We start from the raw sequence: 19,326 nt of genomic DNA on the forward strand, positions 1-19,326 counted from the left end.
ATAACAAAATGAAAGAGATGCAAACCATTAAGGCATTGAATTATCCTGCAGCGCTAATTTAAACCCACTCTTTTTGCATATGCCCAGCAGAAAAATAAGAATATAGCATTTAAAAGGTCAGTTTCAACTAGAAGTAAAATAGCAATAAACAAAATCTAGAAACAAGTTAATTCATTTGCTTATTTATAAAGAACGTGATATAAAGAACTATTAAAATGAAAAGGACATAAACATGGAAATTGTAAAATATCAAGCCTAATAAATTCTCTGTTTAAGCCTAACCTGGTAAAAAGATAAGGCTAGATTAAAAGTATAATTCAGTAGCAATGTCAACACTTTTTTATGGGGGTGAAATTTAGACAATAAAACGAAAGTAAAAAAAAAAAAAAAAAAAAATCTGCCATTAATAGCAGCTGAAATGAAAATTATGAGATAAACAATAAGCATATCTTATTTGATCGTGAAAGAAACGAAGAAATAATTAAACCGGGAACCAACAACAGAGAAAATAAATATAAACACTATTGGATGAAACGTGTTCATCCAGACAAGTACTTCAATATAAACCATCCAGGGAAAAAATGGACACTAAGTTGTTCAGCGAAGAAAATTTGCGATGGCTTCTGAGGCCAGAACAGACCACAATCAATCCCCCCCCACACACACACACTTGCTATTCTCAGTTCTGAGAGCGCTAAAACTAATTGATTTGCATTACAGTTTTTGTGCATTAGTTTTGAATAGCCAAAATATTTGTTAACTCTCTCTTTCCAGTCAATCGGATCTGCATGTGGAAATAGTAATTAGCCAGTTTTGTGTGTGTGTGGGGGGAGTGAGCATTAGTAACATTCACTTGCCTCCAATGGCAAATTACCTCAAGCAGCGGTTTTCCAAGAACCTCACGACCAGAGGATCGTGAACCTCTGGGGGTTTACGAGGTCAATTATCTGAAAAGGCTATTTAAAACATTCCTCTCATTTTCAACTACCTATTTGTGTGAGGCCAGATTTTCTTCATATATTTGAACCAAAATAGCATATCGCAACAGATTGAATGCAGAAACAGATAAGAGAATCTATTTGTCTTTAAGCCAGACATTAAAGAGATTTACAAAACAACGTCACTCTTCTCAGATATTATTATTTGGACAATATAGATTTTTCATAAAAATTTATAATGCCATTATATGTTAACATAAATAAAATGGCATTATTATTGTTAGTTTTAAATGAATTAATACATAAATATTTAAAAAAATTCCTAGTTTAAATTTCTAATGCGGTAAAATATCGATAGATATATAACCCACACAAATAATAGCTCTTTGGGATCCTGAATAATTTTTAAGAGTGTCAAGGGATTCTCAGAACAAAATGATCGAGAAACGCTGACCTAATATGGAATCACTTCCTATCTCTGTCAGTTATTTTGTCATCATTGCTTTACTGTGATATAACGATGAGAAAGCCATCGAAAAAAAAAAAGAGAGAAATAAATCAGGCATTTAACATTTTTGCAATGCTTCCATCCCAACTTCAGAATTTATTTTGCTTTTTTTTTTTTCCTCAGCGCATATCCTGTAATATAATATAATCCACAAACTTAAATCTTTGGAATCCAAAATACAAAACCACACATTTAGCTACACTGAATTCTGTTCCTCGCTTCTCCCCCCCCCCCGCATTCTTACAAGCAGCATCATTATTAATAATTTTCCAACTTTTCATCCAGTCACGATATTTAATATTAATACATAAAACGAAACTATAGTTACCCAAAGATTGTTACTAATTATCCAACAATTTCAACGGCGGCTTTCATTATCCCTCTATACACAGTTTGGATATTTATTAGAGAACCAACCTCCTCTCCAGCGCAGTAACCAATTATTCAACCCCATTTCCTGCAATTTAAATTCCTTTTGCCTTGCGGCAATGTTACGTGCTATTGAAAAAAACTTAAAATTATTACAGTATGCGCGTGTTTCACTGCGCTAGCTCCTTGATTATAAAATGCGATTATCAAAACGAGGCATCCTGTTAGTAAGTCATTGTAGCCATCATGCAGAACCTTGTGTTATATGTAACCCAGATCTAACACTATTTTTTTCAGCCGAAGATGGTTTAGCCACCCTTATGCAGAATGGTGGAATCTTTCTTCACGGAAACTCGATCTCCCCACCCCAAAAGATCCTATTCAATTTCCTGATATATGATATTATGGTTAACGTAGCCGTGGCTGCTTTTGCTATAATTCCAAGACTACAACTCCTCCCGAATTTGGTTATCACTCCAGAAATGCAAACCTGTTTGCATTTCTGGAGTGATATTTCATGCTTGTGCTTTGGCACTATCTCTTCCCTCTCTACATCTTCCACTTCTTTAGAACTCTTTCAACTGCAAGGCTTTACTAAATAACTGAGTTAAGGGTATTAATATTTTCTTAGAACATTTTTTCAGGACAAGTGAAATCTCAATAATCAGTTGTGAGCATAACTCGGCAAACCTTAACATATTAGCTAGTAGCTGTATATTAAACTTGCAGCTGTAGAACGCTAGATGTCGTTGTATGTCGACATAGTCTAGCAACCAAATTTATCAAATGTTTTTTTAGATTCTTGTGGCTTCCGTGCAGCTACCACTGTGCACTGCAAAAAAAAAACAAGCGGTAAGTGAGAAGGTGCAGTGGGTTCCCAACCCTGTTTGGAGTGAATAACTTATTCTTGCCCAAGAAGCACGGTCAATTCTTTAGAGCACGTAATGGTTTCTGCATTAAGGATAGCACTCTGTTTTTCCGCTATTGATTAGTTCTGCTGAAAGCGGATATCGTAGTGTATACGACTATATGCGACAAAGAATTTTATGTTATTTTACCCTCTCTTTTTCTTTTAAAGAGCGCATTCGTTAAAATCTTTTGTGGAAAAAATGACGGAATTTTTTATTTTTATTTTTTGTGCTTCTTAATCTCTACTAGGCTTTCATGTTCAAAATTGCGGGCGCATCTACAAAAGCAGTTCGAGTTGATGTATATGAAATACCGTAGGCTAATTCTGTCAACGGCCCTTCCAAATGTCGCGGATGTAGTTGTAACTACGTCGGTTGTGAAAGAAAGGCGTCAGACTATCGATGTTTGTCCTTTTAAAAAAACCGTGTACTGTCTTTGGTTGGAGAGTGATGAGGGTGCAAGTATATAGCTGTGACTTATGCAACTTTAAACTCTCCTGTCACTATTGAAAGAAAGTCGTTTGGATAGTGTAAGAAAATAATTTATAGTTATCATAAACTACAGTTAATAGCATAATGTTAAAATAAAATCCGTAATCGCAAATATCGGTTAACTATAAATTATAAAACAATAACTTTAACTGTATATATAGAATTGTTTGTTTAAAATAATCATTTACTCGATATGAAAGAGGCAAATGTAATTTTCGTTAGCTTGTGTGTTCCTGAAAATTAAAAATAGATATGTTTGTAATGCAATTAGCTACCTTTTCAACCCCCCCCCGCATACTTAATTATATTTGACACATTTTGCTACTGGTGCAGATTTTTTTTTTTTCCCCATTTATAAAGGCAACGTCAGTGCTGTATTTACGCATAGACAATTACTTACCTTCCCAAAATAGCCTAGTGTTTCATTTAAAGAGTAAATAATATTGTGTAATGCAAAAATGTCCATTTAATATTATATGAACACAGATGTGTATAAAATAATTTTTTTTGAATTATGTCTAGCATGTTAAAAAAGTGAATCGAAAACGAGTGTCTTATCGGCGCGACATGCTTCAACCTTGTCCGCCAACGTCAAAAGATCGCTTGAATTGTTTTTCTTATCACATGATTCCGTGCGGCTTTCCTGCAAAAGATGCTTTGCAGGAAAGTTAAAAAAAACTCGGTAATAAGTGTGTCGGAGGGAGATAATGTTGTAATTTATTAACTTTAACAGTATTAATTTTATCTTGTTAAATGGTATTAATAAGCATTTGATGCAATTGTTTATTTTGTGTTACAATGGAAATACTTTCCTAAGGATGCCATGCTTTTGTTTTTCTTTCAATTTTCTCGCTCGAAAATTTAGATTTTCTCCATTTGCAATGGTTTTAAACAGTTATACTTTTAAGATTCACCCTAATTTTTTTTTATTTTTGTTGTTGTTGTTCAAAGACTGTCTTTTTTTTTTAATCTTATTTCATAATCACAAAGTAATGCATAATAAAAACATAGTAAAATAAATTTTTATTTCTTAGTTAGGACTGATAGTGTTATACATTCAAATTGAAAACTAAAGATAACTTGATTATACAGTTGAATGGAGATCGCCTTTCTAATGCATTTTTCTTCTTCCTTTTGTCTTTCTCTCTCTTTAAGAATACAACAGATTTGAAGCAAAAATACATGATCTAAGAGAGCAGATGTTTAATACATCAGGAAGTTTACGAACTTCTCAGAAGCGATCTCTCTTTGTAAGGTAAATATGAATATTATTCTTTATTGATTTTTATATATAAACTTGATAAGCTATGCAAGTGTTTTACAGCATGAGCCAAAACTTTTTACAGTACTTGATTTATTAAATATTCCTTAAATTAAACATTTGCATTTTTAATAAGATAAAAAATATAAAAATTTTAATTAAGACAAGTAAGTATGCTCATTAAATTTGAGAGAAATGACTTGAGGGCAGCCTACATTCTTAACTAAATACTGAAATTAATTCAGAAATTATAGTGTTTTGTTATTTTTATCTTTTGTATATATGCTTGCCTTTACCAATCTAGATTGACTTTCTCTGTTGCATATGACACACTATGATTTCAAAGTCATTGCATTCATGGTTATGGGAGGAAGCCATAAGAGGTCATCAAATTCCTGACATGTATCCTTGGAAGGGGGGGGGGGTAAGGATATGATAATGTCACATAAAAAGATTACATCATTAATTGCTAACTTCTTATCAGTGGTTTTCCTTCAAATTAATCTGTTAGGATTTCAGTATTGCCAGATCTTGTGCTTCAGTCTTCTAAGGTGCTTCTTATAGTTGTATTACTCCCTCTAGATCTTGGTTTTCTTCATCTTTTTCCTGCCATCCTGGCAAAGAACACTTGTTTAGCTAACCTTTCCTCTCTCATTCTGTTTAAATGAGATTAGCTCTGCTAACACATTCCTGAATGCGAACAGTGTCACATTCCTTCCTGATATTTTAATTTTAATATGATACTGCCATTTATACTATCTGTTCCTCCCCACTTCCATCCTCGGTCTTTCTCAGAACTCTCATATCTGTGGTCTCTAGTCTTTGATAAGATGCTTATTAAGAAAATTGTGAAAAAACATTTGTGAATTTTCAGTGAAACCTGTTTATTTTTATTTATAAAGAAAGCTATTTATTTTTAATCGTAATGCAAATAATAATCAATTTAGATCTGGACCTATAGTGAGAGTTTGTCACTAAGAAATAAAACTAGTTTTTAGTAATGCAATAAAATATGTTTTTCTAGTTCTCATTTTGTCATTTTAAATCTGCAATGTATTTACCACTGTTTTTACTTTTTTAAAAAAACTCTTACTTTAATAATAATAAAAAAAAAAGATATAAATTTATAGCCATAAAGAACTGCTCACTCAGTCTCCAAAGCAAGATAGGATTAAAAGGCCTCACCTGTTCTAAAAAGGTGTTAGCTTATTATTTATAAAGATAAAGGAGGCCTGTGTAGCTCAATGGAAGTGGTGCTTACATCTTCTGCACTAGGCTGCCTGAAGATAGACTTCAGTTCAAGTCTAGTTGCCGACTGGAGGAACTTTTTCTAAGCCTATCTTCGACCAGTTCCAGAGTTAGTCGATCTCTGGCAAGGGCAAGCGGGTTTTTTCTCCTGGAAACTCAGGTTTTTCATTCTGTAAAATCAAGAAAATCAACCATAGAATCCACATTAATTCAGACAGTAGCATATCCTATTAGAGTTAGGTACCAAAAGATGGCAGCACTTGCTTGCCAGTCTTTTCATCGGTGTCAGCTTATAATTAGTGATAGTCATGGTCCAGCTATCTCTGCTGATTGCTACCGGTGGAGATTGAACTGCCCACTCAGTCTCCAAAAGCTAGATAGGGTTAAAAGGCTTTGTCTACTCTCTCTATAAGGAAATAAAAAGGCATTAACTAATTATTTATTTATAAGGTCATAAATTTATATAACTTTTCTCATTTATATAAGAAATTCTCAACCTACCATGGGTAGGCTGAGGATTTTATTTTATTAATTTTATATATATTTTTATATTATTTTTATTTATTATTTACATTATAATTAGGTTGTTAATATAGTGATATCTCATTTATCTGACCTATATATATAAGAACCTTCAATTAATCAACAAGCAAACTGAGTTCCATCTACAGTTGGATAATTAAGGGCTTACTGTATATATGATCTACAGTGTACAGCTAAATTCCAGATATAATATTAAGTCATTTCTTCATTATTAGATTCCCAAATGAAACTTTTTCAGTCTGGTTTGTAATTTTAAATGCTTCACAAACATTTATACCACTTTTATACCTCTCCATAGATATCTTCTACGGAAACCAACTTTTCTTTGAAGATTTATCAGAAATCATATCGATGCAGGGTTCAGTGAATGAGAGGGGCAAAAAAATAACACTAACTGCAAAACTAAATTTAATTAATGATCCCAGGAGGAATATCCACTTGTTTCCTGGTGATGCTAACCTCGGTAGGGTAATAAGTGATACAGATTCAATAGAAATCCTTCAGGATGATATAAATAGACAGAGCAATGTGGGAAAAAAGATAATGGTTGCCAGTTCAAGATAGCAAAGTAGAAAGATGGGTATTCTGACTTGAAAAAATTTTTTATGCGAGTCATAACCATGAACATCTATCACACTATGGTATGTTAGTGCCAGTGGCACACCCAGGATTTAATTTTTTTTGGGGGGGGGGGGGGCGAGTGAACGGATAAAAATATTTTTAATATAATGAATTTGCATTAAAAATATTTTTATCCGTTCAACTAAAATTCGTTAAATTTCATTCATTCAATAAAATTCATTAGGTGATTATAAAAATTTAATTAAAGAATAAAATCCAGTTTTCTTTTCTTTTTACAAAGTTCTTGAATTATTTCAGTCGTGGTTACATTAATCTCTCTGTGTATAGAGATTAATGTAACCAGTCCGTTCAATCGTGATTGTGTCACTGTAGATCATAAATAGATTTTTAAAAGGCATAAGTTAGAAAATGACCTTTCACTGACGCATGTTGTTACCAGAAGTTGCAAATATTTTTAATGTTATAGATGTTAGGATATATCATTACCACAACTTGAATTCGGCATTCAAAATTGCTGGATTTGTATAAGGTAAATCATCAGCATAAAATTCACACAACTGACGAAAATCTTCCATTGCACTTGCTGTTGGAGCATCTTTTCCATTTGGTAGAAGAGAAAAAAATATATATTTCAAAATGTTGCGGTGCTGAGTGAAACGTTCATGAAGTTGAGTCAATATCTGGTCAATAAATGGAATGAAATAGTAGTTCACCTGAAATACTCTTCTACTCCATCAAAACAAACCTTAATGTTTGTTTTGATAAAGTCCTTGGCTTTTTAATGTCAATATTAAAATTATTGGCTTTTATACATGCTCATCGTAAATATCATTAAATGAAGAATCTGGTATTTCATGAACAGTATTTAATTGAGCCACAACATCATTAACAAAATTTAGGGCAATTAAGAGGTCACTGTCAGATTTTTTCATTATTTTAGACAATGATAAGGTGCGTGCAAATATTTTTTGCAAGCTAAATAAAGATAATTAATATTATAATATTATCAACAACAAGGACGTCCTGTCTTTTAAGGGTATTGAAGAAATTGTGTACCTTTTCAATTATGCCAATGCAATTTCTTATTTGTCACAGATATAGCATTTCCAAGTGCCAAATTCAAACTATGTGATGCACAATGAACATATAAAGCTTGTTGATATTATTATTACATAACACCTCCGGGTAGTCCAAAGACATAGAAAGTTTTTTATCTTGGGTATAATATATGTTAAAGATGCCAAGCTATTTTAAACTTGGTTTTACCCCATTTCCCAAGTAAGCAAACAGACAAATGAGTCAAGTTTGCGCCTGCATGTATTGCAAGTCTAGGTGACCCATAAAGTTGTACAAGTCTAGGCAACTCGTGGTAAAGGTGGAATAAGTTCTGATCACTATTCTTAATATTTACCTTTAATGCAAAGCACATCTCCTTGAGGAGATGTATGATGCTGTGCATTAAAGGCAAGGGGCCACTACCCAGACCGGTTTCAACCTTTATTGAGGTCTCATCAGTGGGAGCCAGGCTTAGAAATACCAAGGTTAAGTAATACAGAGCTTATAAGTATTTTACCAAAACAAGTTACCATAAGGTGCTTTGACTTTATTAAATAAAAATCTCAGGATGAGAGATAGATGTAGAAAGTTTTTTACCTTGGGTATAATATATGTTAAAGATGACAAGCTATTTTAAACCTGGTTTTACTCCATTTCCAAAGTAAGCAAACAGACAAATAAGTCAAGTTTGCGCCTGCATGTATTGCAAGTCTAGGTGACCCGTAATGTAGTACTACTTTATGGATCACGGAATTGCATTTTAAGATCACTGTCACTTGAAAGCTCAATTAGCTGCTCTTTTTTTTGATAACGAAAGGTCGTTCTCATGACTGCAAGCCTGAAATGTATCGTGAAATCACAGAAATTTCTTATAAAAAGTTATTCGGAAAATATTTCCAAATTCTGTTTCAGAGTTTTGAGGTGGACACAAACCCTTTCCCAGTGGTTAAATTCTAAACTGATAAGTTTCGGGGCCCTATACAAAATAACCAATTGTATTTATCTTTTGAATACTATCCGGGGAAGCTCCAAACCTCCCTGTCCCTTTCATCACACATTCGTAATCAGGCTACTGTTGATATTGACTTTATATACACACATTCAAAACTGTAAACAATTGTTGAATAATAACATAATAATGTAGGCATAATTACCGTAAAGGGAGAAAAGTCACAAAAACGAAAAATGTTCCTATAAAATAACCAGTTGTATTTACCTTTGAATGCAATCCACTGGTCGAGTGTCCAGCAAGTCAGCAAATCTTTCCTTTCGTTAAGCGTATTAATATCGTATTGCAACTGATGGGAATTCTGTGTTTCTGTGGATTCGTTACATACTTATTTCTCTTCAGAAACTACACACAAACTCATTGCAAACTCATTTTGTATTATCACTGTCATCCGAGATATTTTTTCATTTGAAGAAGGTACCAATGTATTTATCCATAATCAAAATACTGTACTTACTCGAATATAACTCTCACCCCTGATTTTACTTTTTGAAAAAATAAATTAAAAAGTTTCGCGTATACCTCACAAATGAAAAAAAAGCTGAAACACATTCAGAGCAGGGCGATAGTAACGTGCTCACGCGGTAAACAACACTCCCCCCCCCCCCCGATTGCCACTATATTGCAGAGGCAAGAAAACAAGTACTTTTATCATGTCAGTGAATAAGGTATCAGCAGTTTGTGTAATATATTTCTCAACAAATAGTGCAATTAGAGACAACTGGGATAAAAACGACACTAATTAATAAATCACATGTCCCCTCATACAGAAACTATGCTGTATATATATAGACTCAAGCAAAACCATATGTTGCACTGGCAAACACAGTATCTAACTAAAAACTATTGTTATTAATTCGATTGTGTGAGTTCGCTTAGCAGCAATAAAATTCAACCAAAAGTGTTAAAATTTGTAAACGTGTTAAAACTAAGATATATATATATATATATATATAGTGAACGCTGTTATGGCAGTTTCACATATTATTGGAATTTGGTTGAAGAGAGTTAGCATTTCAACTCATGCGATTTCTGAAAAATATATAAATAATGGAGTTAACTCACAACACATTTTGTCTAAGTATTACTTAGCACTTCTGAAGATATATTGAGCCCTGGTTGAAGGACAAAAACCTTCAACAATAAAAATCAATAAACCGCAAGCAATTGGTTGAAATGTGGTCATATGGACAACATGTTCACTTCAAATCTGACAAAACAGCAAAGGAGGGTGGAAGTAATAAAACCATATTGTTTTTCACTTCACCCCTCTTTTATTACTCGTCATTCTGCCACTACAAATTAAAATAGTGGCAGAATGTTCATGGAATGAACATTCTGCTTCTATTTTTTTTTTTTAAGTATTCATTTTATTTTAATAATTTTTACTCGCTTATTCAATTTTAATTTGTTTTGTTTGGATAATTAAAATATATAGATTTATTTGGTTAATTTAAGCCTGTGGACCACCTGTCCCATTGTCACAGACCACCTGTGGTCCATCGGCCATAGGTTAAGAAACACTGCTATAGGATTCTCTCACCTATGTGACCCCTAATTCATAAGTAGTATAGAAATAGAAGACATGACACAACATAAATAAAAAATGAATTTTAATTAGGAAAAGTATTTTGGAAAATTTTCTAGTGTTTTTTTTTTAACTTTTTCTTTGGGGGGGCGGCAGGGCCCCTGGGTGCACCACTGGTTAGTACTGCAAGTGAACTCTGGTTGGGTACTCTAGGAGTCCTCCTCTAGAGACCATACATGATACTTTTTAACACCTCTTTAGGCATCCAGTAAGCAAAGTGGTATTTTCACACTAGGTGACGAAAATTATCTACTTACCAAAGCCTTTTGCAAATGTCCAAAGGTTTATTTAGATGTTGAAGAACACACACTGATGATATAAGAAAGTTATTATTGCTTTTTATAAGGCTTTGATATAACTATATCTGAACTATGTGCACAGATTTGGTCACATGGAGTTCTTGGCAATGAGGAAGTGGTGGAGATGATACAGAGGTGAGTGATGGCTCCCTATTAAGATTGAAAATTTCTGGGTTACAAAATTTAGTTAAGTGAAAAAGAGGGGGATATGCTAGAAATATGTAAACTTATTAAAACATGCCATGTGTGGTTATGCAGTTACATGGCCATACATGCCATGTTTTATTACAATAATTTTTATTTTTTTAAAAAGGACCTGCTGAAATTAAATTTAATGCTTAATTTTTTAATCAGAGTAATGCTCAGAATACTGTAGATTGGACCAATGGTGCACCCAAAGAGGGGGCCAAGGGGCCCTGCCCCCCCCCCCCCCCCCCCCAAAGAAAAAGGAAATAAACACTAGAAAATTTTCAAAAAATCTTTTCCTAATTAAAATTCATTTTTTTTATTTACGTTGTGTCTTCTATTTCTATACTACTTATCATGTATTGGCGTTCACTTCAGATGCTCAGTCATAGGTCGTATGCAATGCATAGTGTATATTCGTAAATCGTATACTCAGCTCGGCCCCTCCCAAGATTAAATCTTGAGTACTTCCCCCCCCCCCCCCCAGATTAAATCCTGAGTGCACTGCTGGATTGGACAAGTGAATGAAGAGTGACTTGCCACTTTATTAAAAGGAAACTGATAGATTATCCACATTGATGTATGGCACATACCTGGTCTATGACAAAAGAACTGCAACTTAAAATATGCTGAAGAACAATGGAAAGAAGTATTTTGAGAATTTTAAATACAATTTGGCTGACTAGTCAAAGCGAAAGATAACGATAAATAGTCTTTATTATAGCTTGGATTTTCAGAGCTCTAGGAGCAAAAGATCAACAGTAAGTCAGAGTGTGAGGTGGAGAGATGAGATCATAGGAATAGCAGGAAATAACTGGATGAGAAGTGCCAATAAGAGAAAAGAATGAAGAAAATTGTATGCATGACTGATAGCAACAATGCTCAAGTTTTTTTCTTTTCAGACTTAATCTTTCATCATCATGCTTTTCAAGGATTTAGGCCTAGAGTGGCCTGTTCTGGCCTTAGAAGTCATCATTAAATCTCTTTAGAAGACATCCTGTTTTCTTTTACCTAATGGTTTGTAATTTAGCCTCCATAGCTCAGTTGGTATAGACAAAGCCCTTTGGTTGGAAAGACCTGGATTCGATTGCCGTCTGTAACGTGAGGAACCTTTATCTGGTCTCTTTCAACTAAAGGTTAGTTAGCCAGTCTCATATGGAGGTAGGGGATTTTTTCACTCAGAAACTCGGGTTTTTCCGTCCCCCAGAACAGGCAAACCAGCCCTGTGAACACATGCATCTACAGACATAGGGCACTCTGGGAGGCATAGGACTAACCACCTTATCCTTGAATTACAGTTAAGAAATCCAAGAATAGTTGGAAGGTGGTGGGTGCTAAAGTGCCTGTTAGAACCACTAATGAATGAATGAATGGTTTGTAATTTAAGGCTTGTTTTGGTAATCTTTTATTTTTTATAATTGATATATGTATTACCTTTAAAGTATATAATTCAGTTATTCTGTAGAATAGGTAATTTATTTAAAGTGCAGAATAAAATTTTATTTCTTACTTTACCTAGATATTTCTTAAATTATCTAGGTATTCTGTAGTATAACTAAAGTAATTCTAGTTAAAATATTTAAAAAGTAAATATTGGTTGGCAATATTTGTTACAGGTTCATTATATTTCTAAAATGAAGAATGTTAGTTCCACTTTCATAATTTAATGTATAAGTCTGAAGAATATAAATGAAGAACATAATAGGAAAAATAATATGTTAATGATGTGAAAACAGGCCCCCCCCTTTTTTTTTTTAATTTGCACATGATGAACTATAATGGAATTCAAATTGCAAACATTTCTTTTCACAGATAAACATTTTGTAGTCTGATATCTTTGCTTGCATACATATTTCATAAAACTCGAACCTCTGTCAGTTAATTGTGTTTAATAGATGTTATTCAAAGAGACACTTTTTCTGGCAGCACTTCTTCTGGGGGAATAATTTTTCCATCACATCATCGAATTGTGACTTTGTGTATATTCTTTTATAATTCCATTCATAGTGGCAAGTTTGTAAAACCATCCTCAGTTTTTTTTTTTTTTAAAGTACACTGCTTGAAAAGAAGTCAATGGACACCATGATGTTAAGAACAAACAGCCATGACACCCACCTTAATAAGATGTAGGACCTCCTTTCACTGCAGTGACTCAAGCAATCCTACAGGGCATGCTTTCCATAAATGTACAGTAGTGATCATTGGGAATTTTGGACCATTCTTCCTGTAGGTATGTAATGAGATCCTGGACTGTTATGGATCAATGCCCCTTGACCTCATCCAGTGCTCCAGTTCATCCCACAGATGTTCAATAGGGTTGAGATCAGGGCTCTAGAGGCCAGTCAAGTATGGTGACTTTCATGTCCACAAACTACTCAGTTACAACAGCAGCAGTGGCGTAGCTGGGGGGGGGTCCACCCCGGGCAGCACTTTGAACTTTTGCAGTTAATTCTAAAATAGTCTCGAAAACTCAGTTCCAAATACTGTATTGTAATACTACTGCGAATTTTCCTCACAATTGCTGTTTTGAGAGGAGTTTTTCTGAATAAAATTGATTAAGAATTACCTACATTAGTATGAAATAGACTTTTCCAATGTCATTGATGATTTTTGCTAACAAAAAACAAGAAAAATAACATTTTAGAATGTTGAAATTAAAGTTTTACTTCAAAAATAAACATAGTGTTTTTAATTTATTTTCCTATATGTCGTTTTGACTTTTTGTAGTATTTTTGGTGTGTATTGAGAAGGGCAGCAAAATCAGGGACCGTCCCGGGCGGCAGAAGCTCTAGCTACACCACTGAACAGCATCCTTATGATGCTGTTCAGTGGTGCATTGTCTTCTGAAAGAGACGATGGTCAGTTCTGTGGAAACATAGGATGCATTACATTTTCCAGAATGTTTAGATATTCGATATTTGTAGCACCACAAAGGCCAAACCAGGAAAAACAGGACCATACCATCATGCTGCTACCTCTGAATTTCATAGTTGAGATTATGCACTCTGGTAAGAGATGTTCACCAGGTATCTGCTACATCTACACTCATCCATCTGCTCGGTAGAGGATGTAGTGTGATTTATCATTCCATAACATAGCTTTCCAAGCTTCCACATCACTGTCCATGCTTTTGCACCACAAAAGACAACACTGCATGTTGGTTCATTGTGAGATTTGCATATTGTGGTCCTACCATGGAAACCCTTGTTGTGAGCCTTGGTTCTGAATGTTTTTGTGTAGATTCATGTTCCAGTCAATGCCCACAACTCTGCATTCAACGTGTCAGCCAATGAATGGCAGTTTTTACATATTATCCTTCATAGCACCCTACAGTCATGTTCAGTGATTGTGGTGGGCTGTCCGCTGTAGGTGACACTTGCACTTGACTCCCTACACTTCCATCTCAGTATGGTGTCACTAATTGTTGACTTGGGAGCATCATTCCTCAAATTTATACTGGCTACACACACACACACACACACACACACACACACACACACACACATGTGACATTACATGGCATGATGCACTTTTTCAATGGGGGGGGAAGGTCCATTGACTTCCTTCCAAGCAGTGTATAATAGCTATAAGAAATAAGCATCATCTTTTTCCTGTCTACGTTGGTAACTTTAATAGGCACAACAGAACTGATACAAACTTCAGGAATGTGTTATATCTGAATTCTTTTTTGCTTTCCAACTTAACTTTCTTTGCCCTGTTCTTGTTCTTTTTAAAATAGTTCATTTTATGTGATTAAAAAACAATGCCCACAACTATGTATGTATGACGTGGTATCAAAAGGTTTCAAGACTAGGTTTGTAACACGCCAACAGATGGCAGCACCTACCTTCAAAAGTCAGTGTGCCAAAAGACATCGTCCTGTGTACATCGGGAGCTGTGCAACTGATGCTATTCTGACCACCTGCATTACCACATCTGCGATTTCATCATGGACAGCAAGTTAGAACAAAGAGCAAAGTGATATTCGAGGATCAATACCGGTGATGAAACTTGGGTGTACGGGCACGACCCTGAGTCGAAGCAATAGTCTTCACAGTGGAAGAGCCCATCACCTCCACGACAGAAAAAGGCAAGGCAGAGCCGCAGCTCTACCAAGTGCATGCTCATCGTCTTTTTCAACATTTGCGGCATTGTGCATTGAGAATTCGTCCTCAGGGGCCAGACTGTTAATAGCAAGTTCTACTGCCGGGTTTTAAGGTGTCTGAGGAAGAACATTCAGCAAAAGTGACCAGATCTGTGGCACATGAAAAATTGGATGCGCCACGACGACAATGCACCCTGTCACCGAGCGCTCCTCACACATGAGTTTCTCACCAGAAACAACATGATCTCACTTCCGTACTCACCCTACTCGCCAGATTTGGCTCCTGCAGACTTTGCCCTCTTTCCGAAGATGAAGATCCAGCTCAAAGGTCACTGTTTTGACACCATTGCGAAGATCCAAGCCAAATCATAGAAGGTGCTTGACATGCTTTGAAAAGAAGACTTCCACGACACATTCCAGAAGTGGCAAGAGCACTGTGTTGGTATGCAAGGAGACTATTTTGAAGGTGATAGTGTGTAAACATAGGTAAATAAAGTAATTTCTTGTAAACAGAGCTAGTCTCGAAACTTTTTGTACCACCTTGTATGTATAGGAAAACACATAGTATATATATATTGTTCAGTACTATCCGTGGGGTGTCTTGGAACGTATCCCCTGTATTTAAGTCAAACCCATCAGGCTCAACATCTACAGTAGTTCCCCCCCCCCTTATCTACGGGTTTGCTATCCGTGGTCAGCCCTGGTCCAAAAATATTAAATGGAAAATTCCAGAAATAAACAATTTATAATTACATTAGCAAAGTGGATGTTAGATCCAACATTATTTCAAAGCCGAATGTTTGCAGAAACTATGAAAGTTTCATAAGTTGACCTGAGAGCATACGAGAATACAATAATCGGTATCCCCGAGTTGCACTACATACTTGACTTAAGTAGCGAAGGCGGCAACTCTGGGATGCTGAGGATTGTGCTACCACACGGTAGCAGTTCTTTCTTTTAGTAATAGGCAATTTGGCTGATCCCAGAGGTAGTCCAACACCAGGGCAATGCATTGCAAAGTTGGAGAAAGCTACACACATGCTGAGGTTTCTAAGATTCCATTCACATTCAGATAACTTTATTACAGTATGTTGCTATAATTGTTCTATTTTATTATTAGTTATTGTTGTTAATCTCTTACTGTGCCTAATTTATAAATTAAACCTTATCATAGGTATGTATGTATGTATAGGAAAAAAACATAGTGTATATATATTGTTCAGTACTATCCGTGAGGTGTCTTGGAACACATCCCCCCTCACAGATTGGGGGGGGGGGGCTACTTTATATCTAATCCATATATTACATGTATGGGCAATGTGCACTCAATGCAAATGTGTGTGTACAGGCATGTATTCTTTAAAGTATATTACAAATTTCATTTTTTTTAGAACTTTTATCAGTCTCCATTTCTACATTTTAATTTATATTTGTATCTGCTATAGAAATTTTTAAAGTTCTTCTTGTTGGTTTCTTTATCCAAAAAAAAAAAAAATATATATATATATATATATCGATTGTTTTCAAAAACTCTGTTTAAATCCTCTTTTATACTGCCAAATATATCTTCAGGTAATGATATTACCTTAGACAAATCTACCTTTGGTGCACAACCAAATCCTGCTTCATGGGGTGTTCTCTTAGTATACACGAATGGTATGATCTGTTTTTCTTAAATTGGACCAGTGATAGTGCCTTACTCCATTTACTTGTATTATTATCCTGCACTCATGCTGTCAATATGTTTTCAATATCCTGAGTTGCTTTTTCAACACTAAACTGATTTTGGCTGTGTCCTGGTTTGTCATGTATAATTTTCAAATATGGCCACATATCTTGCAAATTTTCTATTATTTAATTTGAAAATAAATTTGACCATTATCAGACTGCAGAATGCCTATTTGATTCCTTATTCATTTTGTCTATGCTTATATGACCAGATAGTAAAAATGTATCAAGTATATCAAGCAATCAACTGATACAGGTCAGGATTTTGCAAAATATGTACATAAGTAAAGAATTCAGACTACAAAAATGTTTGTGTGAAAAGAAGTGTTTGCAATTTGAATTCCATTATCATTCACCATGTGCCAATAATTAAATAAATGTCTCTTTTCATGTTATTGCCATTACCATATTATTCTTACTATTATATTCTTCAATTGTTGTATTCATTGAACTTATAAATAAATTTATGACAGTAAAAATCATGTTCTTTATTTTAAAAATATAATGGACCATTGCAACATTATGCCAACCAATATTTATATACTTTAACTAGAATTACTTTAGGTATTCTATAAAATACCTATATGTATTTCATAAGTATAGGTGGTATATGTTGAAAGTTTTTTTTTCACTTGGTTAGACTATAATAAAATCAGTTTAATCCTTTATCCAAGTGTGAGCAAACAAAGCTGGTGCCTGAAAATATCTTCAGGACTGGGGTAAGGTTGTACCACACCGGGCAACTCGTTGCAAAGGTATAGCAAGCTCACAACACTATAGTCTAACCAAGTGAAAAATAAACTTTCAACATCTTTCTCTAAATCCAGAGTAATTTAATAAAAAGGTGACACACCATTTGGTAACTCCTATAGGTAGGGATGACCTTGCTAATGCTTCTGCCTGATATCTTCACTCGGGCCTGGCTCCCACTGAAGAGACCTGAATAAAAGTCGAAACTAGTCTGGGTAGTGGCTCTACCCTTAATGCATAACATTATACATATCCACAAAGAGATGTGTTTTGCATTATGGGAGATACTGAGATAGGAGTGTTGTAAACTTGCTCCACCTTTGCAAGGAGTTGCTCGGTGTTGTACCACCTTACCCCAGTCCTGAAGATACTTTCAGGCGCAAACTTTGTTTGTTCACACTTGGATAATGAATTAAACTAATTTTATTATAGTCTAACCAAGCGAAAAATAAACTTTCAACATCTTTCTCTAAATCCAGAGTAATTTAATAAAAAGGTGACACACCGTTTGGTTACTCCTATAGGTAGAGATGACCTTGCTAATGCTTCTGCCTGATATCTCCACTAGGGCCCTGGCTCCCACTGAAGAGACCTCAATAAAGGTTGAAACTAGTCTGGGTAGTGGCCCTCCCCTTAATGCATAACATTATACATATCCGCAAGGAGATGTGTTTTGCATTATGGGAGATACTGAGATAGGAATGTTGTGAGCTTGCTCCACCTTTGCAACGAGTCGCTTGGTGTTGTACCACCATACCGTCCTGAAGATACTTTCATTTGCAAACTTTGTTTGCTCACACTTGGATAAAGGATTAAACTAATTTTATTATAGGTGGTATAGGTAAAATATGAGATATGCTAATATTCTATAGAAATTGAAAAGTGAATACCTGGATGTTCTATAAAATAATTGACTTATTTATATACTTTTATGGTAAGATGTGCGTTATCTACCAGAAAATGTGGCAGTACTTTCTCCTCTGTCATAGGTGTTAAATTTCTCCTTTTTTTTTTCTTAAATTCTTACCTTGTGTGTGTTTGTTGTATTTATAATTTGTTATTAGTAAAACTTACGATTATTATCTTTAGTGAATATCCCTATTACATGATATAATTTCTTGCGCTTGCTTGCACCCTTTTTTGCTCTGTGACCACTACTTAAATTGCTCACATGTGCAAAACTTGCTACACAAAGAAATTGCTCATGGCTAGAGCCAAATTTCTTTGATACAAATCTGGAATTAACACTGTGTCAGAATATGGAAAAATTTGTTTGTTAAAGCTGCGCCATCCAAATTCTGAGTGTTAACTCCCTGACAAGGAGAATCTTCCTTGTCAAGGAGCTAACACTCAGAATGACACACTATTCGATAATCAAGCAATTAAATTTCCCAATTACAAAAAATTTCATATATCTTTACTCTTACTGCAGTCGTAGCTCTCCCCCACAATTTAATTATCACTGGTTCTATTTTTATGAGTGGTTCATTTAGTTCACAGATCAGGCAAGTTGTTAGATAAGAAAAAGAAAGGTTTATTCATTACTCTAATACGATGTACAAATATTAAGATCACTTAACAAAACTGATTCTCTCCTACAAAATTTAAAATGATTAACCAGGCATAACCTTAATATTCCTAGTCATAAACAATATGAGACAATATCTACTACCAGTTAAATTTCTGACTTGCTATTCAACTAACATTCCTGTACAAGCATTTATCTTATTCTAGATTCAAGAACTATCAGGCTATA

General features: G+C 34.6%; 1 protein-coding gene across 11 annotated transcripts in view; it reads left to right on the forward strand.

Moving 5' to 3' along the window:
• LOC150100053 (MAGUK scaffold protein DLG1-like) overlaps nt 1–19,326 on the forward strand; it is a 741,341-nt gene that overhangs the window by 631,049 nt on the left and 90,966 nt on the right. For all 11 annotated transcript variants that reach the window (XR_016549250.1, XM_090402768.1, XM_090402765.1 and 8 more), the window contains one exon: nt 4,371–4,470. Coding sequence is in view for 10 of the 11 variants with exons in the window: in XM_090402768.1 (XP_090258894.1) it covers nt 4,371–4,470 (100 nt within the window). In the remaining variant the exon portion in view is untranslated. The remainder of the gene's footprint in view (nt 1–4,370; nt 4,471–19,326) is intronic.

This window comes from Typopeltis vanoorti, chromosome 13 (genome assembly GCF_054136105.1).
Source record: "Typopeltis vanoorti isolate ZY-2024b chromosome 13, IOZ_Tvanoo_1.0, whole genome shotgun sequence".
NCBI classification, from domain to species: Eukaryota; Metazoa; Arthropoda; class Arachnida; order Uropygi; family Thelyphonidae; genus Typopeltis; species Typopeltis vanoorti.